The sequence below is a fragment of the Colletotrichum spaethianum genome (assembly GCF_022836535.1).
Source record: "Colletotrichum spaethianum MAFF 239500 DNA, contig07, whole genome shotgun sequence".
NCBI lineage: Eukaryota > Fungi > Ascomycota > Sordariomycetes > Glomerellales > Glomerellaceae > Colletotrichum > Colletotrichum spaethianum.
In genome coordinates this window covers 829424-853622 of record NW_026054777.1, presented here as the reverse complement: position 1 = coordinate 853622, position 24199 = coordinate 829424, and the positions used below count along the sequence as shown (strand labels likewise).

At 54.3% G+C, this 24199-nt stretch overlaps 5 protein-coding genes across 5 annotated transcripts; 3 read left to right on the top strand and 2 right to left on the bottom strand.

Moving 5' to 3' along the window:
- Positions 1-4248: 4248 nt before the first annotated feature.
- On the top strand, positions 4249-5466 carry ColSpa_03659 (serine/threonine-protein phosphatase 6 regulatory ankyrin repeat subunit B; the record flags this gene model as incomplete). Its single annotated transcript, XM_049269871.1, has 1 exon — positions 4249-5466. The coding sequence occupies one exon, from the start codon at positions 4249-4251 to the stop codon at positions 5464-5466; it is 1218 nt and encodes a 405-aa protein (XP_049125828.1).
- Positions 5467-13305: 7839 nt separating this feature from the next.
- On the top strand, positions 13306-13689 carry ColSpa_03658 (uncharacterized protein; the record flags this gene model as incomplete). Its single annotated transcript, XM_049269870.1, has 1 exon — positions 13306-13689. The coding sequence occupies one exon, from the start codon at positions 13306-13308 to the stop codon at positions 13687-13689; it is 384 nt and encodes a 127-aa protein (XP_049125827.1).
- An 847-nt stretch (positions 13690-14536) lies between these two features.
- ColSpa_03657 (uncharacterized protein) lies at positions 14537-16334 on the bottom strand (the record flags this gene model as incomplete). The annotated part of the gene is made up of 3 exons (XM_049269869.1): positions 14537-15499; positions 15565-15962; positions 16034-16334. The coding sequence occupies 3 exons, from the start codon at positions 16332-16334 to the stop codon at positions 14537-14539; spliced, it is 1662 nt and encodes a 553-aa protein (XP_049125826.1).
- Positions 16335-19495: 3161 nt separating this feature from the next.
- ColSpa_03656 (flavin carrier protein 2) lies at positions 19496-21742 on the top strand (the record flags this gene model as incomplete). The annotated part of the gene is made up of 3 exons (XM_049269868.1): positions 19496-20941; positions 21326-21648; positions 21709-21742. The coding sequence occupies 3 exons, from the start codon at positions 19496-19498 to the stop codon at positions 21740-21742; spliced, it is 1803 nt and encodes a 600-aa protein (XP_049125825.1).
- Positions 21743-22984: 1242 nt separating this feature from the next.
- ColSpa_03655 (alpha-ketoglutarate-dependent sulfonate dioxygenase) lies at positions 22985-24199 on the bottom strand (the record flags this gene model as incomplete). The annotated part of the gene is made up of 4 exons (XM_049269867.1): positions 22985-23606; positions 23656-23723; positions 23798-23872; positions 23933-24199. The coding sequence occupies 4 exons, from the start codon at positions 24197-24199 to the stop codon at positions 22985-22987; spliced, it is 1032 nt and encodes a 343-aa protein (XP_049125824.1).

Sequence of the window (24199 nt, the reverse complement as noted above, 5' to 3'; positions counted from 1 at the left end):
GACGTACAGTTGCGTAAATTGAGCGTCATGTCGCGATCGGTAATCATTGGTGTTTCCACTTGACATCGACGGAGGGTCAAGATGTGGACAAAGCCGGAGCAGCCATCTGGGGCAACGTTTGACCACTGAGAAAAGCCTAAAAAATATGTCATCGAGCAACTCTTAGTTGCATTCGAGTGTTCATTCACCCATTTGTAGCCCAGTTTGTTAGCTTAAATATTTTCACATACCACGTGTGCCATCGTCAATCAATATCTCACCCTGAACCCAGCCGCAGCAAACCGACAATACACTATAGTAAGGGATGAGGTAGAGTTCAGTCGAGTTTCTGATCTCTCGTGTCATATTTGAAGCACTATGTGTCGTGCTTATGCACGCGATAGTAAGCAGTTCCATCGCTGTCGATGCCAAAATCGCAGCATCATTTGTGGTCATTTGAGAAAAGGAGGCAATAGCACTAAACGTCGTCTTGAGCCGCCATCTTCCGAGGCCCTTTTTCATTTTTTAATCCGAAGTCCTTAGGGAATCCGCCTTTCGGTTCGCCTATCTTTACCGAGTCCAAGACTGACTGCACAGTGACCAATAGTATAGCTCTGGTCCTACAATCGAAACAAAAACCGTTGGGGGTAAACCCGCTCCTCGATTTTTGGACTCCGGTCACTACCTGAATAATTACGCTTTTTTCAATGAAGGAAGAGAAATAAAACGTTTCCTGGGCGTCCCTCGCGGCTTGGGCATTGCCATTAAACAATTCCTGCCAGAAGCCCCAGTCCATATCCATGCCTTCGGTCACGCTTAGCAACTCCCCACCAGTGTTGGCCATGGTTACATTGCATTCTGTTAGTGGTCCTGGCTGCGAGATGTGGAGACCACAACTGTTCTCTCTCGGCAGGTCATGTTCTTGATACATGTATAGTGGTGTCTCAGGGCCGGTACTATCTGTAGCCGTCGAGGCCTGTTGCGCAGACTGGGGATTTTGCGACAACGCAGCCCATCGACGCGCTAGCTCTACTATGCATGGCGGCTCCGCGACCGGCTCCAGCCCGTTAGCTCCAACGTTCGCGACCCGCTGGTTCCAAGCCTTCAGCGTGAGGTTGCCGAAGGGCCCAATACAACGGGTCACTGGTGTCCGAAATGAAGCATGGATGGTGCTCGTACACCTGGGTGATGATGAACCAGGCGGCGTCGACGATCTGGCCCGTCTGTCGCCCAGATAGCGTGCTGATGAGCAATACAAACGTTTCAAACGGGAAAATTTTTGCAATGTGCCAGGAGTAGCGCCGTAACGACTCGGTGGAGTGGGCCATGATGTCGTATCGTACTACCTCGAGGCTATTCTCCAGGAGCATGTCAAGCTGTTCCAAAGTCAGGCCCGAGGCCGTCTCGGGATGATGAATAGGATGGTAGACCGACAGCCTCAATTGGCATACTGCTGAACGAGCAAGGTGGGTTGTCAAAAGATTCAACGGAATGCCAGCGTCAATGTTTTGCAGGTATCTCTGCTCGATGTGGTTCTCAAGCTCGTCGATGGATTTCAGAAACGTCATCTTCCTCTCCGGCGTTGTCGCTAGGCCGAGCAGGCACTTCTGTTGAATCATCCACACGCCAATCTCGATGCGGACCGAGCAGAAGACCATCTCGGTGGTTACCGGTGATGGACGGGGCAGCGAGCTCATCGAAGGAACGAGATCTCCGTCGTTGACATTGATTGGCTGTTTCGTGTCGCTGCAGAGCTGGATCTCTGGGCTCAGGGAAGCACCCGTCAACTGAGCTGTCCGGCCGTCCAGAATGATGATCTGCCACCAGACTCGGCGCCGTAGCTCAGCATCAAAGGGCGTGAGACCTTTCAACGAGCTTTCTCGGTGCAGGCCCATCCTCTGACCCATACGGGTTGCCAGTCCTGTTAGAAGCCACAGAATGTCGTGATCACAAGGGTGACGGAGAGAAAGCTGTCAGGATGTCAGCAGGGGAAATTCCAAAATTGCAGCACCCCGACAATCATGCGACTCAGACGCTTACCAGGTAAAGAGTGAATGCCTGGAGTACTTTCAAGTTTGTCGGCCGCCGAAAGTCGACTTGGCTCAATGCTACCTCAGTCGCGTGGCAGTACCTGGCTAAGTGTTTTTCCTTCGACTCGCCGAGCAGCTCCCGGCATTCCCCATCCGTCAAGGAAAAGATTGCCACAAGGTAGATGGAGAACAACAGGGCTTCGGTTGGACCGTCGGTTGAGGAGGGCTCGGAGAGAGATCGCAGAATTTCTTCCTGGACCGAGGGTCCATGTAGAATCTTTGTCAATGGGTGCACATTGGCCGTGAAGACTTGCCATAACCTGCCAACTGGTGCTGTCTCTTCGGTCAAAATGGCAACTGCCGAGGCCAATGCCAAGTTTGGGATTATTGCCTGACCGATAACTTCGGCAACTGCAACAAGTACGCCTGCAGGTTGTGTGACAAGCAGGTTTGCGGCGTTCGAGATAAGAGAGGCCTTATCGATGGACTCGAATCTGATGATTTGAATGTCACCACGCTCCAGGTGGATGTCAATGGAGTCTTTGACAATTAAGTCTGGGGATCATATGCTGAGGCTGCCGTTTCCAGGAATCGGTACCCGGCATTATGATTGTAGGGTTTGGACAAATATGTATTTGGGTCTGCTCAACACTAAGAGACCTCTTAAAGCTAGAGCCTCGAGGCTTATTTCCCCTATCCACTACGTTGATCAAAGCGGGACCAAATCCGGCGCTGTTGTGTGATCCAAGTTCAGATATGGTGGCAGACATCTGTAGAAACATTGTATGCAAGCGCTTACTTCTTTCAATTGAAAATCTGTCGTTCGGAATCCCAGAAGCATTAGCAACGCGTTGTTCATGTACGGCGTATAATGACCAGTGATCTCCGGTTCTTGAGTTAGCGTGACCTGCGGTACAAGCCAAATTTGACAACACCGACGGAGCTAGCGCCGAAGTGCGATGCAAGTGCGATGCCGGTGCGGTGAAAGTGCGGTCGCCCTCCTATTCGCTGGCATCCTCTGCTCCATCCGTCCATCCATACATAATAGCGTCACACTTCCAACTACGATGGTAAACCAGCGTCCGCCCAGCGCTACTCAGCTGGATGGTCGCAAAGGTGCGGTATAATTAGGTTCCCCTCAGCATTCCATTTCCAAGCTTTGCCAACTAATCTTACAGTCAAGGCTTAAGACTGGCCCTCCCGCTTAGAAGACTACCCTTAAACTCGCAATGGACCCCATGTCTGCCGATGGGAATGGAACGCGAACTACGCTGTTGCCTATTCTCCGTCCTTCTTCACGAGATTTTACGCGATTGTCAAACTCTCCAATGAGCGGGCCAATGTCCAGGGGTTTCCTGAACGATGCAGAAGTGTCATACGCATTGTCCGGCAAGAGGAAGAGTACGCCCCGAAAGCTGGACAACGAGAAGTGTCAGCTTTGCAGGCAACACAAGTTGAAGGTGACATTTCTTTTCATCCCCTTATGAACCTGGCATCTCTCTACTTAGGAAACTGAGGAACCGGCAATGATGGCTGATGATAGATTGTTAACATTTTCCAGTGCACGCCGCAGCCTCGCGTATGGCCGCAAAAGTGCGACCGATGTATTTCCAAAAGACTGCAGTGCTCACCTGGAGAGGTCAAGCGGAGGACCAGACGGCCAGCTTTGAGTGAGGAAGAGCCCGAAGATACTATCATCAACCCCCCAAATGCTCCAGCGATCCCAGGGAACAGTCATGAAGTCTGTCGTAAGACTTGGAACACCGAGGATGTGTATGTCAGAAGTTTCCCACACGTGCATATACCCCTTTCGTCACGCCAGCTGATGAGAAATAGTATGAACATCCTCACCATCGTTCAACTCCTGAACAACGAGTATGAGATTCATCATAGTCAAAGAACATCTCTCAGTCATATCTTCCAGTTTTCCGGATCAGACGGGCAGCCTCAGGTACCATACGTCTCTAGCCTGCACCAGAGCCTGCCTCTTCTCAAAGACAAGCTTTCAATGGCTTTCAAAGCACGCCTCGGACGAGGATCTCTTCGTCCGGCAGAGAGAATAGTCCTCGAAATCGCACTTGTTGATTTGCACGGCGATCTGTCACGACGTCCGGTGATAGCAGGCCACAACGCTGATAGGCCACCGATTTGGGCCCAAGTGTGTGACTTGCTCTTCCGAGTGAGGTCGCAAACCACAGAAAAGTTTGGACTGAGACGGCTGGCCTCTCTGGCCAGTGACATGTATTCCGAGGATCTGATGATGAGGTTCGGATTATACGAGTGGTCCCAGGTTGAGCAAGGGTTCGGCTCCGAGTGGGCACACCTGCTCCCCTACTCCGTTCTAGGGCCACTGCTCTTCGACAGTGGTGAACACTACCGCGAGCCAAGGTGCTACGTCAAGATTTGGATCCACGACGTTGTCACAAGAGAGGGCTCAGGGTTCGGCCTTGCACCACACGACTTTGCCTCTATCCCGGAACAATCATGGACCCTGAGCGACCTGGCCTTTCTGGCCGTTGAGGTGGGATTGAACGAGAAGGACAACCAGGGACTCTCACTGATGCACGCCGCAATCCTAGATCGAAGGCCGGATATCGTTCGACAACTCATCGCGCGGGGTGCGAAGCTGTCTCATCGGATCCGAGGGAAGCGGTTTTCTCTGTTCCACTTTGCAGCAGCGGTCGGGTGTCCAGACTGTTACCTAGAGTTGCGCTTCCACCCGGATCTAGCACCGGCGGAGGAGATCCGGGACCGAGACGGCAGGCTGCCACTGCACGTCGCCGCTCTGCACGGACATACCCGGGTAGTCGAAGCCATCCTGTCAGCGAACTGCAACGATGCAGATTACGTCAATAGTGAGACATCAGATTCGGGTCAGACTGCGTTGTCTCTAGCCACTACCTATCCGAATAATGGCGACGCCGCCGAATTTCTGGCGCGGTACCCCGGTGTCAACTTTGTCGTAGATCGCGACATGGACCAAACGGTGCTGCATGTGGCGGCATCTCACAGGAAATACTCCCTCTTCCAGTCTCTACTCTCCATCGTGCCTGGAGGGCTGATCAATACGAAAAACGAGAACGGCGAGACGCCGCTGCACATACTTGCTCGCCACGGTGATCGGGAGACACTAGAGGCGTGTCTGAGGGTTCCAGAGGTTGACCCGGACATGATGGCAGGTGACGGGTCTACGCCCCTCGCCAACGCCGTGATGGAGGCGAGAGTTGGTGCGGTGAAGATACTGGCCGTTCGTGAGGACGTCGACATCGCAGCATTACGACGACCATTGGAGCCGCTTGGAGGGTCGGCTCTTGATTATGCAAAGCAAGAGGCGGAAAGCAACATCATGCATAAAGAGTATGTCAATGTTTTGGAGTTCTTGAGAGATAAGTTTGAGGAACTTGCGGAGGATATCGATGGTTGCGGGTTGACTGAGGAGTCAGATGAAGAGCTGTGAGGGTCATGGGCATTGTCACAGAGGCGTGGGTGAACGTTGATGCCCTGTTATGCTCTTTGCAAATGGAGAAATGCACTTGAACAAGATAGGCGTGTGGCAACACGAGTCACTTTCATTCCATTCCTGTCTGTTGAGTTTTCCTTTTCCCCCTTCTTCTTTACCGATATACATCTGCTACACAGCAACACAGATCCACCCTTTAAGTCCGCCTCCAGTATGTGGTCGCACTATCTCCAAATAATTACAGCTCGCTGTGGGAAAAAATGTCAGTTTAGTTCCCAGAAGTTTGAAGGGCTGGCTACACACGGTTATAAGAATAGCTTTTTGATGTCTTGCCCTCGACTCAGCAAACTTTTTGACGCTCGCCCAGCCAATTGGCCCCCATTGTTGACTACGAGGACATCCTAGATCCGATGGGGTAAGGTGCGCTACCGGCATCACCGTCACAGCACCGGTGGTATTTGTGGAGCATCAGTCCGAGTGTGTGCCGTGTGGGTGACGGGAGGGGCCGAGAAAGATCTCGGCCTCGCTAAACGCATGGGCATCTCGTATCCAGTTTCGGGATGATCCATTCGACGTCTGGCGAAGCGGTGATTCCAACCATGCCTGAGTCTTTGCACGACTGGCATGAGTGCGATAAAGGCTGTGAAGGAAGCGACGATGCCAAATACCATGGTGAGTATCTCGTCGACGCCGACTGAGGATTGCGGCGACCCAGCTGTGCCCATACCGATCGGGAAAAGACTAAGAACGGAGTAGGTGGTGGGGTCTTATGGCAGGACTATGGCAGCTGAGACCGCCTTTGAAGCGCAGGAACTCTTGATGGTAGGGCGAGAAAGGAATTGTCTCTTGATGCTATATTGAGTGATGGTAGAGACGAAGAGCATGAGAATATAGATCTTGCGTCGTACGAGATGGTCTCTCGCTTTCTTAAATCATCCCCCGGGTCCATACTGATTGTTTGTGCGACCAATAGTGCGAAGCTGGTCCAGTTCCCTCTTCATTGCCTGGGATCTCGTGGGCGAGAATGGGCGAGGCTCATCCATCGTCACATCAAGTGCGATATGTGCGATGATCTTGCTACAGGATTTTGGGGGAATCGAAAAAGATCTAAGTGCGATGCGTGCGAAACCAATCGAGCAGGGTACAGAGGCTGTTGATCGATAACGCAATCAGGTATTCCTAGGTTCCCGGATGCGTTACCCAGCCCGATAGCATTGATCAGCCTGCTCTCGTCAAGTGCGATGAGGAGTGTTGTAGAAGAAATTGAGATCACTTTAGTTCGATTGAGGTGCCGATGGGTCTGTGGCGTATTGGTCTGTTGCCTGACGAGGACTTAACTACCAAGATTGCATTGTAGTGCGACGAAACTGCGAAGCGCCCAGGAAGCGTTATTTGTTGCTTGGCATCCAAACCAATGTGGTCAAAGACCAGCCAAACATGGACATGGAACGAAGACACGCGGGATTGCCCTCGAACGGGCTGTACATAATTAATCAGCAAGAGACCGAAGGGCAAAAGTGCGAAAAGTGCGATGGCAGGCATGTTGTTAGCTCCCACACTTTGGTTTGAGCCGCAGGTTGAGGCGCCCGTCTGACCAACGTAGAAAGATCTGCTAGGTAAGGCAAAGTGCGACGCAAGTGCGAAAGAAATGGCTTACTCCGCAAGGCACTCGTGAGGGAACATTATGACTTGTCACTTCAAGCCCCTGTATGTCACCGCGCCCCTTGAGAGAGATGCAGGAAGCGGCAACACCTATGCAGGCGACCTGGGCTGGCCATCGCACTTAAGATGTGCGAAAGCCAATCATACTGAGGCGAAGCGCTGCTCTTTGCCAGCTGGCGCACGGCCCCTTCGCTGCTGTTCAGTTGAGCTGATATTCTCAGGCAGTTAGGTGGATGGATTTATCACATCGAGTGCGACAAGACGTCAAGAACCCATCCCATATCCATTCAAGTCTCCATCTTTTCTCCAAACTGGAACTCATAGATTTTTGGCATTTAATCAGGCAAGTATTTCGCTGCAATCCCGAACACAACACATAACTGGCTTTACCCCGCATAGGGGTTTTTGGACGTCTTGCCGCACTCGATGGGATACCTAAATCCGGCACGCCCTTCCCTTCGCACTTTGTGCTGTCTTGAACCCATTGTATGTTTGTCTGTACCTTACACCCGACGACGTCTTTGGAAAAGCCGTCCCGATTTGTGCACTATGTACTACTCCTATCACTCTCAAGAAGACCGTCCCGGATCCCATGAGTTGCGCCCTTCTTCCCAGAACTCTCCCATTCCGATCAGTTCATGGGAAGTTTTAGTTCCGAGCCCTATCCCCAATACACGCCAGAGCGATGTGGTATCTGCGGGACAAAACCAACACGATACACCCACAAAAAGAAGGACCCCCCGGCAGTTGAACAATGCAAAGTGTCATAGGTGTCGCACGGATAAAGTCAAGGTATTGCAATCTCCTCATCCGGTCTTGCTTTTAGTACTCGCTAAGGCAGAGACTCCAACTTTTAGTGCAGTCCACAGCCTCGCCAATGGCCACAAAAGTGCGACCGTTGTCTTGCCAAAGAATTGCCATGCTCGCCCAGCACAGTTAAGAAAAGAGTTAGGAGACAAGCGCACCTGGGTCCACTGCTGGACATTGCAGATACTTCAATTCAGGCCGGCCGCGAATCCATGATTGAAGGCAACGTATCGCTCCCCCGCATGAGCCTTGGGGTTGTCCAAACTAGTTTTGACGTTGCAGACCAAGAGTGGAGCGAAAGAGATCTGTAAGTAAAAGAAACATCCCTCAAGTGAGCCTTCAAACTGACGGACCCTGAGGATCAACCTCTTTACTCTGCTTAAACTTTCCAGCAATGAGCAACTTTTCACAAGTGTACAAAAAGACAATATAGTCGAGTTCTTCGGATACGATTCGGCCGAAAAAGGTTTCTGGAGTATTTGGTCGTCTAGCTTCGGTCTCCCTTCCTCTTTTTCAGATCTACGCCAGCCTGGGAGCGTTAAGCAAACGCTCTTCGCGGCTTTAGCCAAGCGATTATCTATTTTGGACATGTACTCGGATGAAGCAAGAATCATCACTAGAGCCTTGGTCGTTTTACCCGACTGTGATCCAGAGTTGGATGCAAAATCGTTGGAAGAGAGGCATACAAAGCCGCTCGGTACCGTCGTGAGCGAATTGGCTGAAATTTTTGATCGTCAGAGATTCGATTTCGCCGAATTCAGAGCCATCGCGAGAGACTACGCAGCCGACATGCAGAGGCTGATGACTTCGCGAGGCCTCAGCCCGGGGCCGAAGGGCTTTTCAACGATCGACATGGATACGAAGAAAGTAATTCTCACTTTTGTCTTTGGCTGTGTTTTCTTGAAAGCGAGATTGAATGGTAACAGCAGATTTTATACTGCCATCTCCTCTCTCGATAACTGGGTACGGGATATTCTTGTTCGATACGGCGAGAAGGACATAAACATCCCGAAAGACTATCTCTCGAGAACCGATCCTTGGCATTGGAAATTGTCAGACGTGTCGTTCCTAACCGATGAAGTCGGCTTCAACGAAGCAGACAACCAGGGCCACACACTGTTGCATTTGGCCCTTTTGGGGGACAGGCCAGCCATAGCCCGGGAATTGTTGAAACTTGGAGCAGATGCTGACCCCAAGCCAACACCAAACGGGCACACCCTCTATCACTATGCGGCAATACAAGGAGACGTAGGAATCTACAGGCAGTTGCGGTCACACGAGAGAACGGTGTTTTCAGAAGAGATCCGAGATACCGACGGTTTCTTGCCTTTACATCACGCCGTTTCCCAAAGTCGTCTCAAAGTGGTCATGGCTATCTTAGCACTACACTCTGAGAGTACTGGATACGTCAACGAAGAAGTTGGAGAAACCGGAAAAACTGCTCTTTGTTTGGCTATCGAGTTATTGAGCAAGGTCAACAAGAACGGCCAAGAAGTCGAAATGGTAAAGTTCTTAGCACAATGCCCAGGAGTCGACTTCCTCGTCAACCGTCGAACGAAAGAAACGGCATTGCACACGCTGACCCAAAGATGGATTCCTCGGCCTGAAACGAAGGCCCTTTTCATCATTCTTCTTTCGGTGGCGCCTCAAAACAACATCAACTTGCAGGACAAGGAAGGCAAAACACTACTGCACAACTTGGCCAGCCACAGCGCGTGGAAAAATGCCATAGTGAGAGCCCTTGCGAGACCCTCAATCCAGCCAGACTTGCGGGACAACTCCGGTCGTACCCCTCTCATCAGTGCCATGGTGGCGCTCAACTTTGCTGCCATCAGGGCCCTGATGGTTCGTCCCGACGTTGATCCTTGGGCCTTGAGGCGTCCAGTTGAAATTGATGGTTCAGTGCAAACGGCTTTAGATTATCTTTCAGCATACCCTCAAAAATCTAGCTTTTTTTGGTTACAAGGAGACCTGATTCTACCGTGGATCAAGGAACACTTCAACGAACTGACGAGCGATCTTGTATGTAACGAGGTATGAAACCCAGGTCGGTAGTGTGTCGTCAGGTAGAGGAGCACTTCATTACGTATTTGATGTAGAGCCGAGGACAATCATGTGACTACCATCAAGTCATCCAAGCTGTACGAAACGTTTCTCGGCCGTAACTCCATTCAATATGGTGATTCCCTGGCTCCTAAGACGGACAACACCATCAATGTTGCCCATTTCGAGTACTTGACTCAGTCAGCTATGCGGAGAGCATTCAATGAAGTGGAACAACTCAGTCCTAACGGTCGACAACACTTGAAGGTGTGTCTTGACGGTCCAATAATTGAATGTGACGCTTGACTTGGCGGGGTTTGATTCTCTTCGACATAATAGCTATAATCTGAGAGTTGCCCGAGGATTACGGTAGGGAAGCCAAGGGGTGCTCGGGAAATGCTGAAAGCTGAGTACCGGCTCAAGCCCAAGGCCCGAAAGCTGGAAAATGGCTTGGATGACGATTGTGTCTATCGAGGCAGTATGAGGCTTACAGAGGTTAGTGAAGAACAGCAGTACAGTTGTCATGCAGCTATGTTGGGCTTCCCTAGCCAAGTTTTGTTCACTTAGAGACGCTGTGTAAACACGACAACAGGATCCCTGTTCCAGATTCGACACAACAGAAAAGGTCTTGCGATCATATGGGCTGTGTTGAAGCTTTTTGAGGAGGTGGCAGAGGGGTCAGCTGTTCACCCTTCCGAGAATCGCACGATTGCTCCGGTGAGAGAACTTAATCAACTCGGCGATGTATCATTTGCGAAGCCAATGCCGTTTTGTCAGCCCATACAAATGTACCGTTAGCTTGATCTATCTTGGGCATCGAAGACGTTTGCTGACAATTGCGCACCGACGATGGTGGTTGTCCCGACGGCGAAAGGCAATATCGCTTAACAGCAGGACCAGTCTTCGTCCCGGGGTCGGACGACCCGAAGGGCGGGGATCGTGCCGGACGAACCCCTGGGAACAAGTCCCACCGATTACTCTTGAAGCGATGTAACGCCGAATGCGAGGGCTCAGGAGAGTTGGGTGGCGGAGGGGGATACAGGGGAGGGGGCCCATACGAGGTTTGCCGGTTCAAGGGCAACGATGATGGCGACATGGGTGGGCTCGGTGTATTGACTGTTTTAATCCTCAGGAGGCTGAAGGTTGAAGCTCCAAGCGCTCCTCACAAACGTCGATGGAAGGATGGGTTGACGGATTGACGGGACGCACAAGAATACAGATAGTTGGTGGTGTGAAGTCAAAGCAAGTCTGATGCAGCACTAGCATTCGTGGAGCATTCTAGGCTTGATCGACGCAGCGGTTTACTATGGTACGGTTCACTGTTGGGTTAAGACGGTCGAATGGCTGTCGGCTCTGGAGTGCCCAGGTGGATTTGTGTTCTTTTTTTCTTTGACAACGGGCCGAGACGGGTGAACCACGCGGAAGAAGAAAGAGAAACCCACGCCTCCATCGGTGGTTAGCCAAGCGCTGGTCTTCCGACGGTTGGAAACCACGACAAAGGCGGATCATACGGACACGATCGGACGAAATAGAGAGACGAACGGTGGGGAGATTAGAAAAAAACTCACTCAATGGAAACATTCGACAAAGAAAATGCGCGCAGAGCTGGAAGTGCAAGTGCAATTGCAGGAAACAATGGCAACGCGCAAGAACGGGGAGGGGAGCCCACACCAAAAGGAACGAGACTCGGAGTACAGATACAGAACAAGAACGAGAAGCAACGTCTGGGGAGGGAATTCGGGCTCCTGGGAAAGGGCAGGAGAGCACATGGTTGGACAAGGAAGGCGTCGGCACCGGCGTCGTCTCGTTGGCTACTATTGCATGGGAAGTGGGGGCTAGCGGAGTGGCTAAGTGGGGCGTTCGGTCGACGATTTGGCCAGAGAGGGAAAGGATGGGCAGGAACTGAGAGCGACTGGCAGGGAAGAAACAAGACAGAACCGGTCTATCGGGGGACCGCTGTCCCTGCCTTCCTGGATATCTCTCTCCAACTCCGACCCGTCTCTCATCGTCGGTCATTGGGATCGAATGGCAACTTCCCAACCATACAGATTATGATGGACTGGATTCAACTGGACTGGACTGCATTGGGAAAGCACTGCCAGTGGCACCTGCATGAAGGTGACATTGTCATGCATTGCCCATGCTTGTCCAAGTGCAAGGGTGATGGAACGCGCCTTCTCTCTGCTCCAAATCCAAGGCCTCCCTCCCACGGAATCCACCGCAATCCACCCACCCTGGTCCTGCCACCTCCCCTGCTCTTCCATCACCCATGAAGGTTCATGCAATCCTGCAATCAACTCTCGCGCGCGCACCTGCGGCTGTTCTTGCTGCCCCTCCACTATCTACACTGCCTACCTACTCCTCTTTCTGCACTTGCACTCGCACTTTTTTTTTTGCCGTGCTCGCTCCTGCACTTCCATACCTTCCTTTCTACCAGCAGAGCTGCACCTGCCGTCGTTTTTCTCGCGCGAGTCGCCCAACGTCGCAATCGTCGAATCCTTTTTCTTGCTCCCCCTCCTTTTTTCCCCTTCTCGTCTTCTAGACTTCCACTTCTTCCGTTCACCCTTGACCTTGACCTTGACCTTGCCATTCATTCTCTTCTCTTCCACCACACACGCCCCCCCTCCAAGGCCAATCCGCCGCCGCTATCCAACTCATCCAGTCCAGTCCTCTTCTGTCCTAACCAACCACTTCCACAATACACACTACCGGCTACACACTACCGGCTACACACGACACACACACCAACAAGCCCCTCCGGTCCCGTTCACTCGTTCTAATAAACCACCACGAGGTCCTCGAAGCCTGGCGTTTTGACTTCCTCTCACTCCTTCGCTCCCGCACCGACTCAGAACACAGACAGCAAGCTACTCTTAGCGTACCCGCACCCAATTACAAAAAAGAACAAGACCAAGGTCACCCGATCGTAGCTCACGCACACCCGATCGCCCTGCCAGCCTAATCAACCTCTCTCAACAAGAGATCCCACCGCAAAGGCCAGAAAAAGAAAAGGGGGAAATAGCATCACATCCGAGCCACCAGAGACATCTGTGCCACGACACTGCGACATCCTGTTCCACGCATTCCTTCAGTCCCATTAAGCTTTTCGTCCGATAACTCGCGTCCCTACATTACATCGTACGTCTGCCACCGACCACAGACTTCGTCCTTTCTCAGTATACGTCGTCCCAACGAGTCGATTGAGTTTGTCTTGTCCCGTCGCCAGCCCGTCTCTGCACCGACGCCTCGCACGACCCCGATAGAGGCACGCTCCGATTCGAGTTTACATCGACTCTCGCAAACATTGCAAAAAATCACTTCAAAATGGCTCCCGGCATCATTGAACGTATCCAGCAGAAGATTGAGCTCTTCCGCCTCGAGCAGCGATACACCCGCCGCCGTCATCGCCGTTCAACTTTCGTCTCCAACGCTGTCTACGTCGACGGCGAGTACGTCTACCAGACCCCTACTTCGACCGGTTCCTCCACTGGTACTGCCAACAGCAAGGAGCCTTCGTCACCACGCGTCGATGCCCTCCACCATGCCGAGCCTGTCTCTCCCACAGAGTCGGTTCCGTCGCAGACAGAGCCCAGCAAGAAGCGGTTGAGTCGCTTCTCTTCGATGCCTGGTTTTGGATCGTCCAACAAGCAGAGCCCGACACAGGATTGGAGGTCAAGCCGCGTCTCCGTCAGTGAGATCAGACGCTAGGCGCATTCGGCTTGCGCTTTGTAAGGCGACTTAGAAAGAAAAAACATAACGTTAACAAACGATTCAAAAAGGTGGACGATACGCGTGTTGGGACAGCGATCTCACGACGGCGACATGAATACCCTCGGGGCGAGTCTTCGAGGTGCGACGAAGCTTTGCTCAGGAGCAATTGGCATATTGCTGTTTACGACCATCTTCCGTCACGTCTCTTAGCGGCGCACTTGCATTTGTATTGGGAGCCTGTCGTTGCTATTTTGCTCTGCTGGAAGGTTGCCACTAGTCGATGCTGCATTTGCATATCTGCATCCGTCATCCTCTATATATCCCCCAATGTCGCGTGTGAGAATCGCACCGACACTGGATCTTGCTTGTCTGGATACACTAGACCGACTTGTAATTTGGACTGCTGCTCGGTACACCCTTCGGCATGTCGGCGCTGCACACGCACCCTTTTCCCTGTACATATCCAACGGATTATATGAATACTTTTCACACAATTCCAGATCCAAACCTTTTCGTGACGCTGGTCGACCACTAATCATCCAGGATGTGTTTGCCGAACGCAGGAATTTGGTTGAATTACAAACGCTGATTGACGCTCCGTGTCTCGGATTTGACGACGCTGCATCGGCAATGATCGTCCGCGGCTCGACCGGGTACGGCGCGACGGCATCCACAACCTTCAGACGATCGGTTCGGACACATCGGCGACGCTTGGCTGTCTGACCCGGTGTTGCTCAGGAGGGGCGAAACCTCGTGGGGACCCTTTTTGCGGGGGGACAGTTCCAAGCTCCTAGATTGTCCTACGTTCTATCTTGGGTGAACCTGGGACTGGTGCATAGCTTCTTCACATGAGAAACAAGGGTGCCCCGTCGAATAAGTCGTCCCATGACGAGAAGTCGCGACCATGCTCTTTTGCGTGATGCAATCTTTGGACCAGACGAGCACCGTCTATCATGCTCACCGTGCCCAGTTCTTCACCGACCGCTTGCATCCCTGAGCACAGGAACCTAGTGGCATTTTCGTCGTGATGAATCAGGGCGGATTGGGTACCGGCAATAACCATCGGCCAAATGACAAACTTGTGCAACAGACCTGCGCTGGTTGCGATGGGGCTCTGCGAATCAACCGTGCCATGCCGCTGTCTCCGAGCCCTTTGGTCGAAGAGTACGCGGAGAGATGAGAGGACTGCGCGGTATGCATTCATCCTCCTCTCAAGGAAGGAAGCCGGACCCCAAGCAGCTTCACTCATCAAATTGCCACCAAAGACTGTGAGGCTGCTGATGGCATACAAGATGGCAGCGCTGTGATATGCTGCCATTAAAGCTCTCCACGCATCCTTGGTTTGTCGGTCTTCACTCAGTCTACTCGGCTTCAGCCAAACTGCGGCAGTTGTCAGGGTTTCGGCAGCCCAGTCATCTGGACAAGAACCGTCGAGAAAGTCCAGGACGTCGTGGAGTCCTTCTAAACGAGACTTTGCATTCAAAGACAAAGCGTAGTTGGCCCGGACTACATTGATCCGGATCAAGATCTTGGCTAAATCGTTTGGAACCAGCTGCCATGGATTACGGACTTTCACATTGAAGTTTTCGAATACCGAGGCGTACGATGAAGCTCGACGGACGACCGTCTGGGCAGACACCGCTGTGAAGCGGTGGGTGGTCATGCCGAATATGTCAAAAACGGCAAAGTGCTGCAACAATCGACAGAGTTCAACATCCATTCTGGCGACGACATCGAAGCCGCCGTGGGCTTGAACCTGACCCCAGGCTCCGTCGACATGGAATTGCCAGGGGGCGTATGCCGAGAACTGGATCTGATTGCTGCCATCAGCTTCCAGATACAGGCACGCCGAGGTGGCGAAGGGTACGTTACCTGGGACGAGAGCATCACCATGATGCCGACGAGGATGCTCGGACTAAAAGCGTCTGTCGGCTCATCAGGCCGGTATGTACGCAGTTCTTCACCCAGGGCCTTCAATGCACCAGCTTGGGTTGCGAAGTAGACGCTCTTGAAATCGCCTGCTGCTACCAGTCTCGAGAGCTCGGAGTCTTCTGGCGTGGTCGCAGCCGCCCTAGCACGAGAGCGGATGGCCGGTTGCGCACCGCCATCATTACTAGGTGACAGCTTGAAAACCAAGGAAGGCTCGCCGCTGACGTGTCTGTGCAGCGCCGCGATAGAGATGAATGCATTACGCAGATACTCGGCCAGTTCGATAACCTGTGGCGGAGACACCTGGTACGGGCTGCGTATTATCGAGTACGGCACCAGATCTGGTGCAACATGGTGGTTGTCTGCCAGAAGCATCAGACCATTGGTTACAGATGGATTGCATGTTACCCACAGTATTCCATGGCATCGGTGGCTATCTTGAGCTCCATCTCGGAGCCGGCCGTCCTTGGCGATCGGCATACGATGCCTAGGACGGAGGCCGGGGCAGAGCGTTTCTTCACATTTTCCGGATCCCGGATCCGGACGATGCCCTTGTCCGTCGGCACTAGTGGGCTTCGCCACGCTATCGGTCTCTTGTCGCCGTAGCCTGGACATTCAGCTTCTGCAAGAAGGCATTTCCTGCATGACGGGTGAGAAGAGTCGCAACGCAGGCGCTTCTTGCGGCAACGCCAGCATTGCGGGCCGAGACTCATGTTGTGGATGCTGCGAATGTGGCGGCGAGGTTGGTGAAAGTGTGGCTACGAGTCACCAAGGTGGGAGTGAAACATGCACAATTCAAGCATTTCGTAGAGCATGTCACTAGGCGGAGAGGACTGTAATGAGATGTCTGCCAAAAACGTGCCTATCAAGCGCTTATCGTCAGACGGCAACGGGCCAAACACGGATGCGGCGATGTCGGCCCCCGAAAGGTTTCCCGTGGGGCCAAAGCCAGAGATCGGGGCCGCTGGCTGGTGGCCGGCTTTCGCAGCTTGTTACAGTGCCATGTCAAAAGTCCGAAAACCGATGGGATGGTGATGTGGTGCACTTCCGATGCGGGGGTTTTCAGACTTTTGACACGGCACTGTAGCAGACTCGGCACTTGAGAGGCCGATCGCACGCGCTAATTACCAGATGATCAATTCAACTTGGAGCCGTCGCAGATGAGCAAGTAGTTTCTGACGCCAGAGCACTTTCGGGTGACTTTTCAGTCGCCTGCCAGCTCGCAGGCTGTTCTGCGCGAGGCTATTTGGGCTCTCACGACCAACCATGCTGACTCAAACGTTGTCTTGAGGGGGCCTGTTTTGTCTCCTTCATAAGCCTGCTATCAGCAATGTTTGGCTAGGGAGATTTTTTTGGAGCAGTTTCTGCTGAAATCTTTCGTCTAGGTTCTTGGGCATATTCGCATCGGCGCAGTATCCATACGAGGGGGGTACTGGCAGAGTCAGCCAGCTGATTCGAGTATTAGCCAAGTCGCTTGACTTTGTGGCTTTTGACGGCGCCAACACTTGGCCTCATCTCCCAGGGACTGAGAGTGTTCTCGGGTTGAGTTGTGCATCGAATTTGAGAACCGGGATGATGCCGTGTCGTCTTCTGCTTGGCGTCAAGCTCTCTAGCTTTCCACCGATAGCAAGGACTGTGGCATACTGCAGTCAATAAGCGAGCTCTCTGAGCAGTTGCAAGAGGCTGCGTCTCATGGTAGCAACTATGCTCTGTATCTTCCAACCGGAAACCTGGTTTCGAAGTCCACGCCTATGCAGAACTTGGCAGAGTTCTCTCGCTTCCCTTGCATGCCGTGTTTGCTACTGTCTGCTCATGACAGAAAGCACTGCGATCAACGCGTGTTTTTGTCTCGGACCGCGCGGCGCCTGCGACGTCATTAGGCTCACAAAAGACGGCGACGACTGCGTGCGACGTGAAGGGACAACCGTCCAAACGGCGGAGAAGAAAGCGCCAAGAGGGTTCCAGTTCAGCCCGGCTGTCAACTGCGACCAACCAAAGGGCGCTTGGCAGCGTTGGCGGCACCAAGGGCGCCTAAATCAGGGGTTTCCCCGGCGCGGCGTTCTAGATTTGTGTTGGTGGACCAGGAACTAAACAACTGTCAAAGAAGCGCGGAGAGTTTTCTTGCTGGGCCGCACGGCTCTGCCGCGCCGCCATCGTCCACTGAGATTGCGATGGGCGAACGGGCTAGTAAACTGGAATGAAGCTGAGCCTCTTTCCCTCCGTCCCCGGGAATCCTCTTTGTTAAAGGCGCGCGAGAGGCAGAGAGGGGAAGAGAGAGGGAGGGAGAGAGCGAGAGAGGGAGAGGCCTTACCTGATTGACCTGAAGCATGCATAACCCGGCAGGGCAGCTTTTTCGGGGACGGGCCAATGCATTGGCGACCAGACCAGCCCAGGCGGTTCCACCGGTTGGCTCAAGGTGGTAGAAGGATTTCCTGGCGTATTGCTTACGACTCGCTTCTCACCCTTTGCGTGGCCCTCCGACGCGCCCAGGTTCTGCGCAGCTAGAACGGATTCGTCGATCCGAGGAATTGCGGTGGGCTCTCGTTTGGCCCCTCCCCGTTGCGGGTACATAAACTACCACCAAGTGCCTCGTCTCGTTTCAAGGGTCTTGGATCTCTCGGCGATTTAGGGGCAAGAATGCGTGCCATTTGTGCGGTGGAATGGGGACCAATGGGGACAACAATCTGGAGAGCAGCTCGAGATGCGTCACCCAATAAGATTGGCGCGCAGAGTTTGGGGCAGTGCAAGGTGAGCTGCTGAGCTGAGGAAGAGAGAGCAGAAGAGAGAGAGAGAGGGGGGACGGGACGCTAAGGTAAGGTACAGCCATCTATCTCAGCTGAGCAGGCAGGGAGACAAGGGGGAACGGCGCCAGGTACAGGAATATCAGTGGACGTGCATAGTTTGCACATTCAACCTTGAATATTACCTTGCATATACTAGTGGTATGGACAAACAAACGAACAAACGAACGAACGAACGAACCAACGAACGAACCAACGCCTGGCCCGGCCCGTGTTGGTTCATTGGAGCGGTGGCAGCATGGGCGATCGTTGTGGGAGCGTTCCTTTCACTCTCTCGCCCTCTTCCTCTTATGTTCAGGCGGAAAAGACGTGCGACGACGGCGACTCTACATGACATACAGAGTTTATTCCTCTTGGTGCCTGTCTTGGAACCCCCACCGCGAAGCGTGCTTCGCCTCCAGACCCCAAGATCACCGGTGCGTGTCGCCGCGTATAGAGAAATTGCATGCATCAAACGGCAACTGGCAGCTTGGCAAAACGCTTGTAGCCGAGTTGTGCGACACGCCCCCATCCATCATATCCCCTATTATCACCCGTCCCATCCCCATTCCTCCTCCCACTCCCCATCGCCCCCCCCCCCCTTGATCCAAAAGCCCCAATCTTCCGTCATGAGAGACTGTTGCTTCAGCCTAGTCTCTCGATATACACTCATTGAACGCGGTTTTTGACCTATTTTCTTTCTTTGGCCGAGCGACTGGACTGGACTGGACTCTAGTGTTGCATTCGAAGAAACGCCCCGAATGCGCCCTCTGTCCTATTGATTGAATAGTCTCTCTCTCTCCGTGTGCTCGTCGGGGTCAAAGTCGCTCGTCTGTCGATCCGCCTTGCTCGCCATTCTTTTCGTTCGTTTGTTCAGGGGGTCGACGCTCTTTTGGGACCCTCTTTCTAAATAATTCCCGTACGAACCGTTCGACTCCAAGGGTCAAATCATCGTGAGTAGAGAGGCCTCGGCCAGAGAGCCCCTTCTTCCGCCCTTTGTTTTTTTGCTGACGGGACGCCCCGACGAATAGTGAACTCTTTAGGACTTCTGAACCGGACCCGTCGACGGCAAACGACCTCGATCTAAATCCAAAATGAAACTCACCGCAGTCGTTCCCTACCTCATCTACGCCTTCCTCCCCTCCGCCCTCGCCGGCGACCGGATCCTCCAGTCGTCCTCGCTCAACAACTGCCAAAAGGACTCGGACTTTGAAGCCAGCCTGTTCAACATTGTCGTGTCGGCCAACAATGGCTCCGTCACGGCCAACGTCGCCGCCGTCGTCTCCGTCGAGGGCAAGGCCGTCTTCGACGTGGCGCTCCGCATCTACGGCTACGAGTACCTGCGCATGACCATCGACCCGTGCACCTCCAACCTCCAGGGCCTGTGCCCGATGAAGCCCGGCAAGATCGACATGGAGTTCTCGTTCGAGATCGGCGACAAGCTCGACGCCGTGCCCGGCATCGCCTACACCATCCCCGACCTCGACGCCACCATCCGCGCCATCGTCAACCTCACCGACACGAACCAGACCGTCGCCTGCGTCGAGGCCGACTTCTCCAACGGCAAGACGGTCGACCTCGTCGGCGTCAAATGGGCCACCGCCGTCATCGCCGGCCTCGGCCTCGGCTCCGCCGGCATCATCTCCGCCATGGGCCACTCGGACGCCGCCGCCCACCTCGCCGCCAACGCCCTCTCGCTCTTCGGCTACTTCCAGGCCCAGGCCTTCCTAGGCCTCAGCGGCGTCGACATGCCCCCCATCGTCCAGGGCTGGACCCAGAACTTCCAGTGGTCCATGGGCATCGTGCACCTCGGCTGGATGCAGACGCTGTGCACCTGGTACCAGCGCTCCACCGGCGGCACGGCCTCGCGCCTGCTCGACACGGTCAGCAGCGTCTCGGTCCAGGTCTCGAAGCGCTCCGTCGACCTGGTCCACGGCTCCGTCAAGCGCGGCCTCGGCGCTCTCGCCAAGCGCGCCAACATCAAGCTCGAGAACGGCTCCTACCTCGTCTACGGCATCCAGCGCGTCGCGTTCAAGGCCCGCATCGAGACGACGAACCTCTTCCTCACCGGCCTCATCGTCTACTGCGCCTTCGTACTCTTCACCGTCCTCGGCGTCGCCGCCTTCCGCTACGGCACCGAGATCGCCGCCAAGAACAACTGGACCAAGCGCGACCGCTTCGTCGAGTTCCGCCGCGACTGGAAGACGACGCTCAAGGGCATCCTGTTCCGCCTCTGCCTCATCGGCTTCCCCCAGATCGCCGTCCTGTGCCTCTGGGAGTTTGTCCAGGCCGACTCGCCCGCCCTCATCGTCCTCGCCGTCGTTTTCTTCTTCGGCACCCTCTTCACCCTCTTCTGGGCCTCCTTCAAGGTCATCCGCATCGCCAAGCAGTCCATCCTCACCCACCAGAACCCCGCCCACGTCCTCTTCTCCAACCCCGCCATCATCAACAAGTGGGGCTTCCTCTACGTCCAGTACCGCGCCTCCGCCTACTACTTCATCATCCCCTTCATCGCCTACGTCTTCCTCAAGGCCGCCGTCGTCGCCTTTGGCCAGGCCTCCGGCCTTGGCCAGGCCGTCGCCCTCATGGTCATCGAGGCTGCCGCTCTCATCGGCGTCAGCGTCGTCAAGCCCTACATGGACAAGCCCACCAACTCGTTCAATATCTCCATCTTCGCCATCAACTTTATCAACTCCGTCTTCCTCCTCATCTTCACAAACATCTTCAACGCCCCCGGCATCGTCGTCGGCGCCGTCGGCGTCGTGCTCTTCGTCGTAAACGCCGCCTTCGCCCTCGTCCTCCTGCTCATGGTCATGATCTCCAGCATCCTCGTCTTCTGGCGCGTCAAGGGCCAGCCCACCACCCAGCCCACCCAGCTCAACGACCCCTCCGTCACCGGCAAGGGCGACCGCACAGAGAACAAGGGCCTCCTCGACCTCGACGAGGACGACTCGAACCGCCGCGAGTCGCTGCGTTTCGGAGAAAAGGCCATCGAGGGCGGCATGGGCAACGCCCCCTACCGGCCGCCCTCCCCACCCTCCGGCGACAACCACGAGCTCTCGGTCCTCCCGTCGGCCGGCACCCGCCCCGCCATCAGCCCCTCCGTGCCCATGTTCCCCGCGGACCCGTCCATACGGCCCCGCACGCCCGTCACGCCACACTCCCAGCCCGGGAACGACTTTCCGCCGACAAGTCCCTTTGCCAACCACCAAAATATGCACGAGTTCCGGTTGCAAAACAACAACAGGTAAGCCCACTCACTCTCACCGTCCTCTGCCGTGGGCCCCCTTGCTAATATCTCACCTAGTCCATGGCAGCGCGGCGCTGGGTACGACCACTAAAGGTCGACGGGACGGCCGCCACTTTTTTGTTTCATCACCTAGTTCCTGGTCTACCTACTTGGGCTTTACAATAGACTTCTGTCAGGCGTATGGGGGGGGGGGGCGGATTCCCGGGTATTGCTCTTTTCTTATGTTTTCCTTTACCAGCGTGCATAACCCAGCGGATCATCAAAGTCCAGTTAGATAATTGACATATCTAATGTTCATCGCGCGCGCCCCCTCCTGGGGGTTGGCGTCGGAGTAAATACTGCAGCGCGGACGTGACTGCTCGACGCGCGGCTCTTTCGGGCGAGCAGCTACGTGTTGCTCGCCATGCCCATGCGATGACTGTTGCTGGGACGGACATCGTATGAATGAGCCGCAGCGTCGAGGTGGCATCGCATGCACAACGGCCGAGCCGAAGACTCTATAAAAAGGTCTTGGCCAAAAAATCTCTTCTGAAGGGAGTTGGCGCCGTCGAGTGTGACCCTGAAGATGGCCTCAGTCGCTGTGATGCACGTTGTGCGTGTCAATGACAAGACCACCATTTATTGCCATTTCCAAGACATACACCTACATTGCAGGTATCATAACACCAACCGCTACTCCTTTAGAAGACGGCTTCTATATTGGTCTTGTCGTAAAGAACGAGCCTGAGTCCTAACGATGGACACAGCTGGTACAGGTCGCCGAGGCTAATCCAGGACCTCCGACTTTCTCGAGCCCGCGTACGCGAGCATGACTGGCCCCAACGGGCCATGTTCGACCGGATATTGCTCCGCTCCGCGCAGTCAATCCGCACTGGGGGTCGTGAGATCTTCGAACAACTTCGAGGCAAGGGGGTGGTGGGCTTCCAGACCCGAGAGCGGCCATCGGGGATTCGGCCATTTGGAAATCCTCTCGTTTGGGAACCTTAAGACGATGCTGCCGTATGGCAGCATTACCTCGGTCCCAAGCTTTGGGGTCCGGTGGCTGAGGGGGTCGATCTGATTGGGATGGCTGTGAGGGAGACGTATGGCAGTGCGGGGATGGAGATGAGCTTTTTTTGACGACTTTCTGTCGCATCACGTTGTGGGCGGGGAGATCCATTGCGGATCGAACACGTTCAGGGATACAAACGTGACTTGATGGGAGTGAATCAGTTGAGCCGAGAGACGCCCGGTCACGTATGAGCTGTTACTCTTCTCACTTTCATGGCTGAAGTCAAGCCTACAGATACTTCCTAAGGGAGCCATATCATTGCACAGAATGGTCGATAATTAACTATGCCTCATCACCCTGAGCTCGCTTATGCTCCTCTGGAAACGCGGGTTCGGGCCGGCTACCGTAGGGAATGATCCTCACCATGTGCCTCCTCTCCCCATCTCTGAAATCCGGCACCGCGCTATGCGCCGTACTCCTCTGGTCCCAAACCACAACCGTTCCTTTCTCCCACCTCACGCGACAACTGAAATCGAGACTTTTAATGTGATTATGCAAGAAGCCTAGCAACGCATCCGACTCTTCGGGCAAAAACCCCTCCACGCGCCGGGCGATGGTCGGGTTCACGAATAGACTCGGTGCTCCTGTAACGGGGTGCTTGATGACGAGCGGATGCGTCGTCGAGACGGCTTCCTTCAATGCGCGCTCGGTACCAACGCGAGCGACTTCGCCTACAGAGGCGGAGGTGTGGAACAGGCGCAGGCCGTGGAGGGTCCTGCGGAAGGCTGGGGAGAGGGCGGCGTAGGCGGCTGTGAGGGAGGTAAAGGCTGTGTCGCCGCCGCCGGAGGCGGGCTGCTCAAGGACCCAGAAGAAGGTTGTGGAGGGGACGTTTGGGGTGAAGGTCTGATCCACGTGCCAGAGGTCGTAGGACGTATGGGGTCCGAGGAGAGTTCGGAGGTTGCCTCTGTTGGGGGTCAGGACATATAGTTCTTCCTTGCGTCTCATGAACTTACGCTTTCTCGTCGGCGTAGACGACATGGAACTCTGGGCTAGTGCCTTCAGGATAGCCCATGGTCGGATGCTGGCAAAAGAGTTAGGCGATTGAAATTGTAGCATCCTACACAATTTCAACTATCGCTTGGCGAACTTTCATACCTGGTGAAGAGGTCCGTAGTGCCGGACAATCTCCTTTTGTTTGTCGAAGCCGACGTCGGCAAAGTCCTGGTCTCTCTACCAAACACATTGGTCGTCAACATCAACTGGTAGTTGAACCAAATGGTATAAACTCACAAACACAAGCACGCCCCTCTCGGCCGCCAAAAGCGCGACCTCGTCCAAACCAGCCTTGGACAGCTGGCTGAGCTGGATGCCCCTCACCTCGGACCCGACACGGGGCGTGATGTTCTCCACTCGAGCACCGTCCCGAAAGACGGATGTCTTGGAGGCCTTCGCACGCGTCCCGGGCTCTTCGGCCTCAAAGTACGGAACATCGATCGTTGGCTGGAAACCGTCGGGCCGGGTGGGCAGGTAAGCGGGGTAAAGTGGTTGGGTCGACAT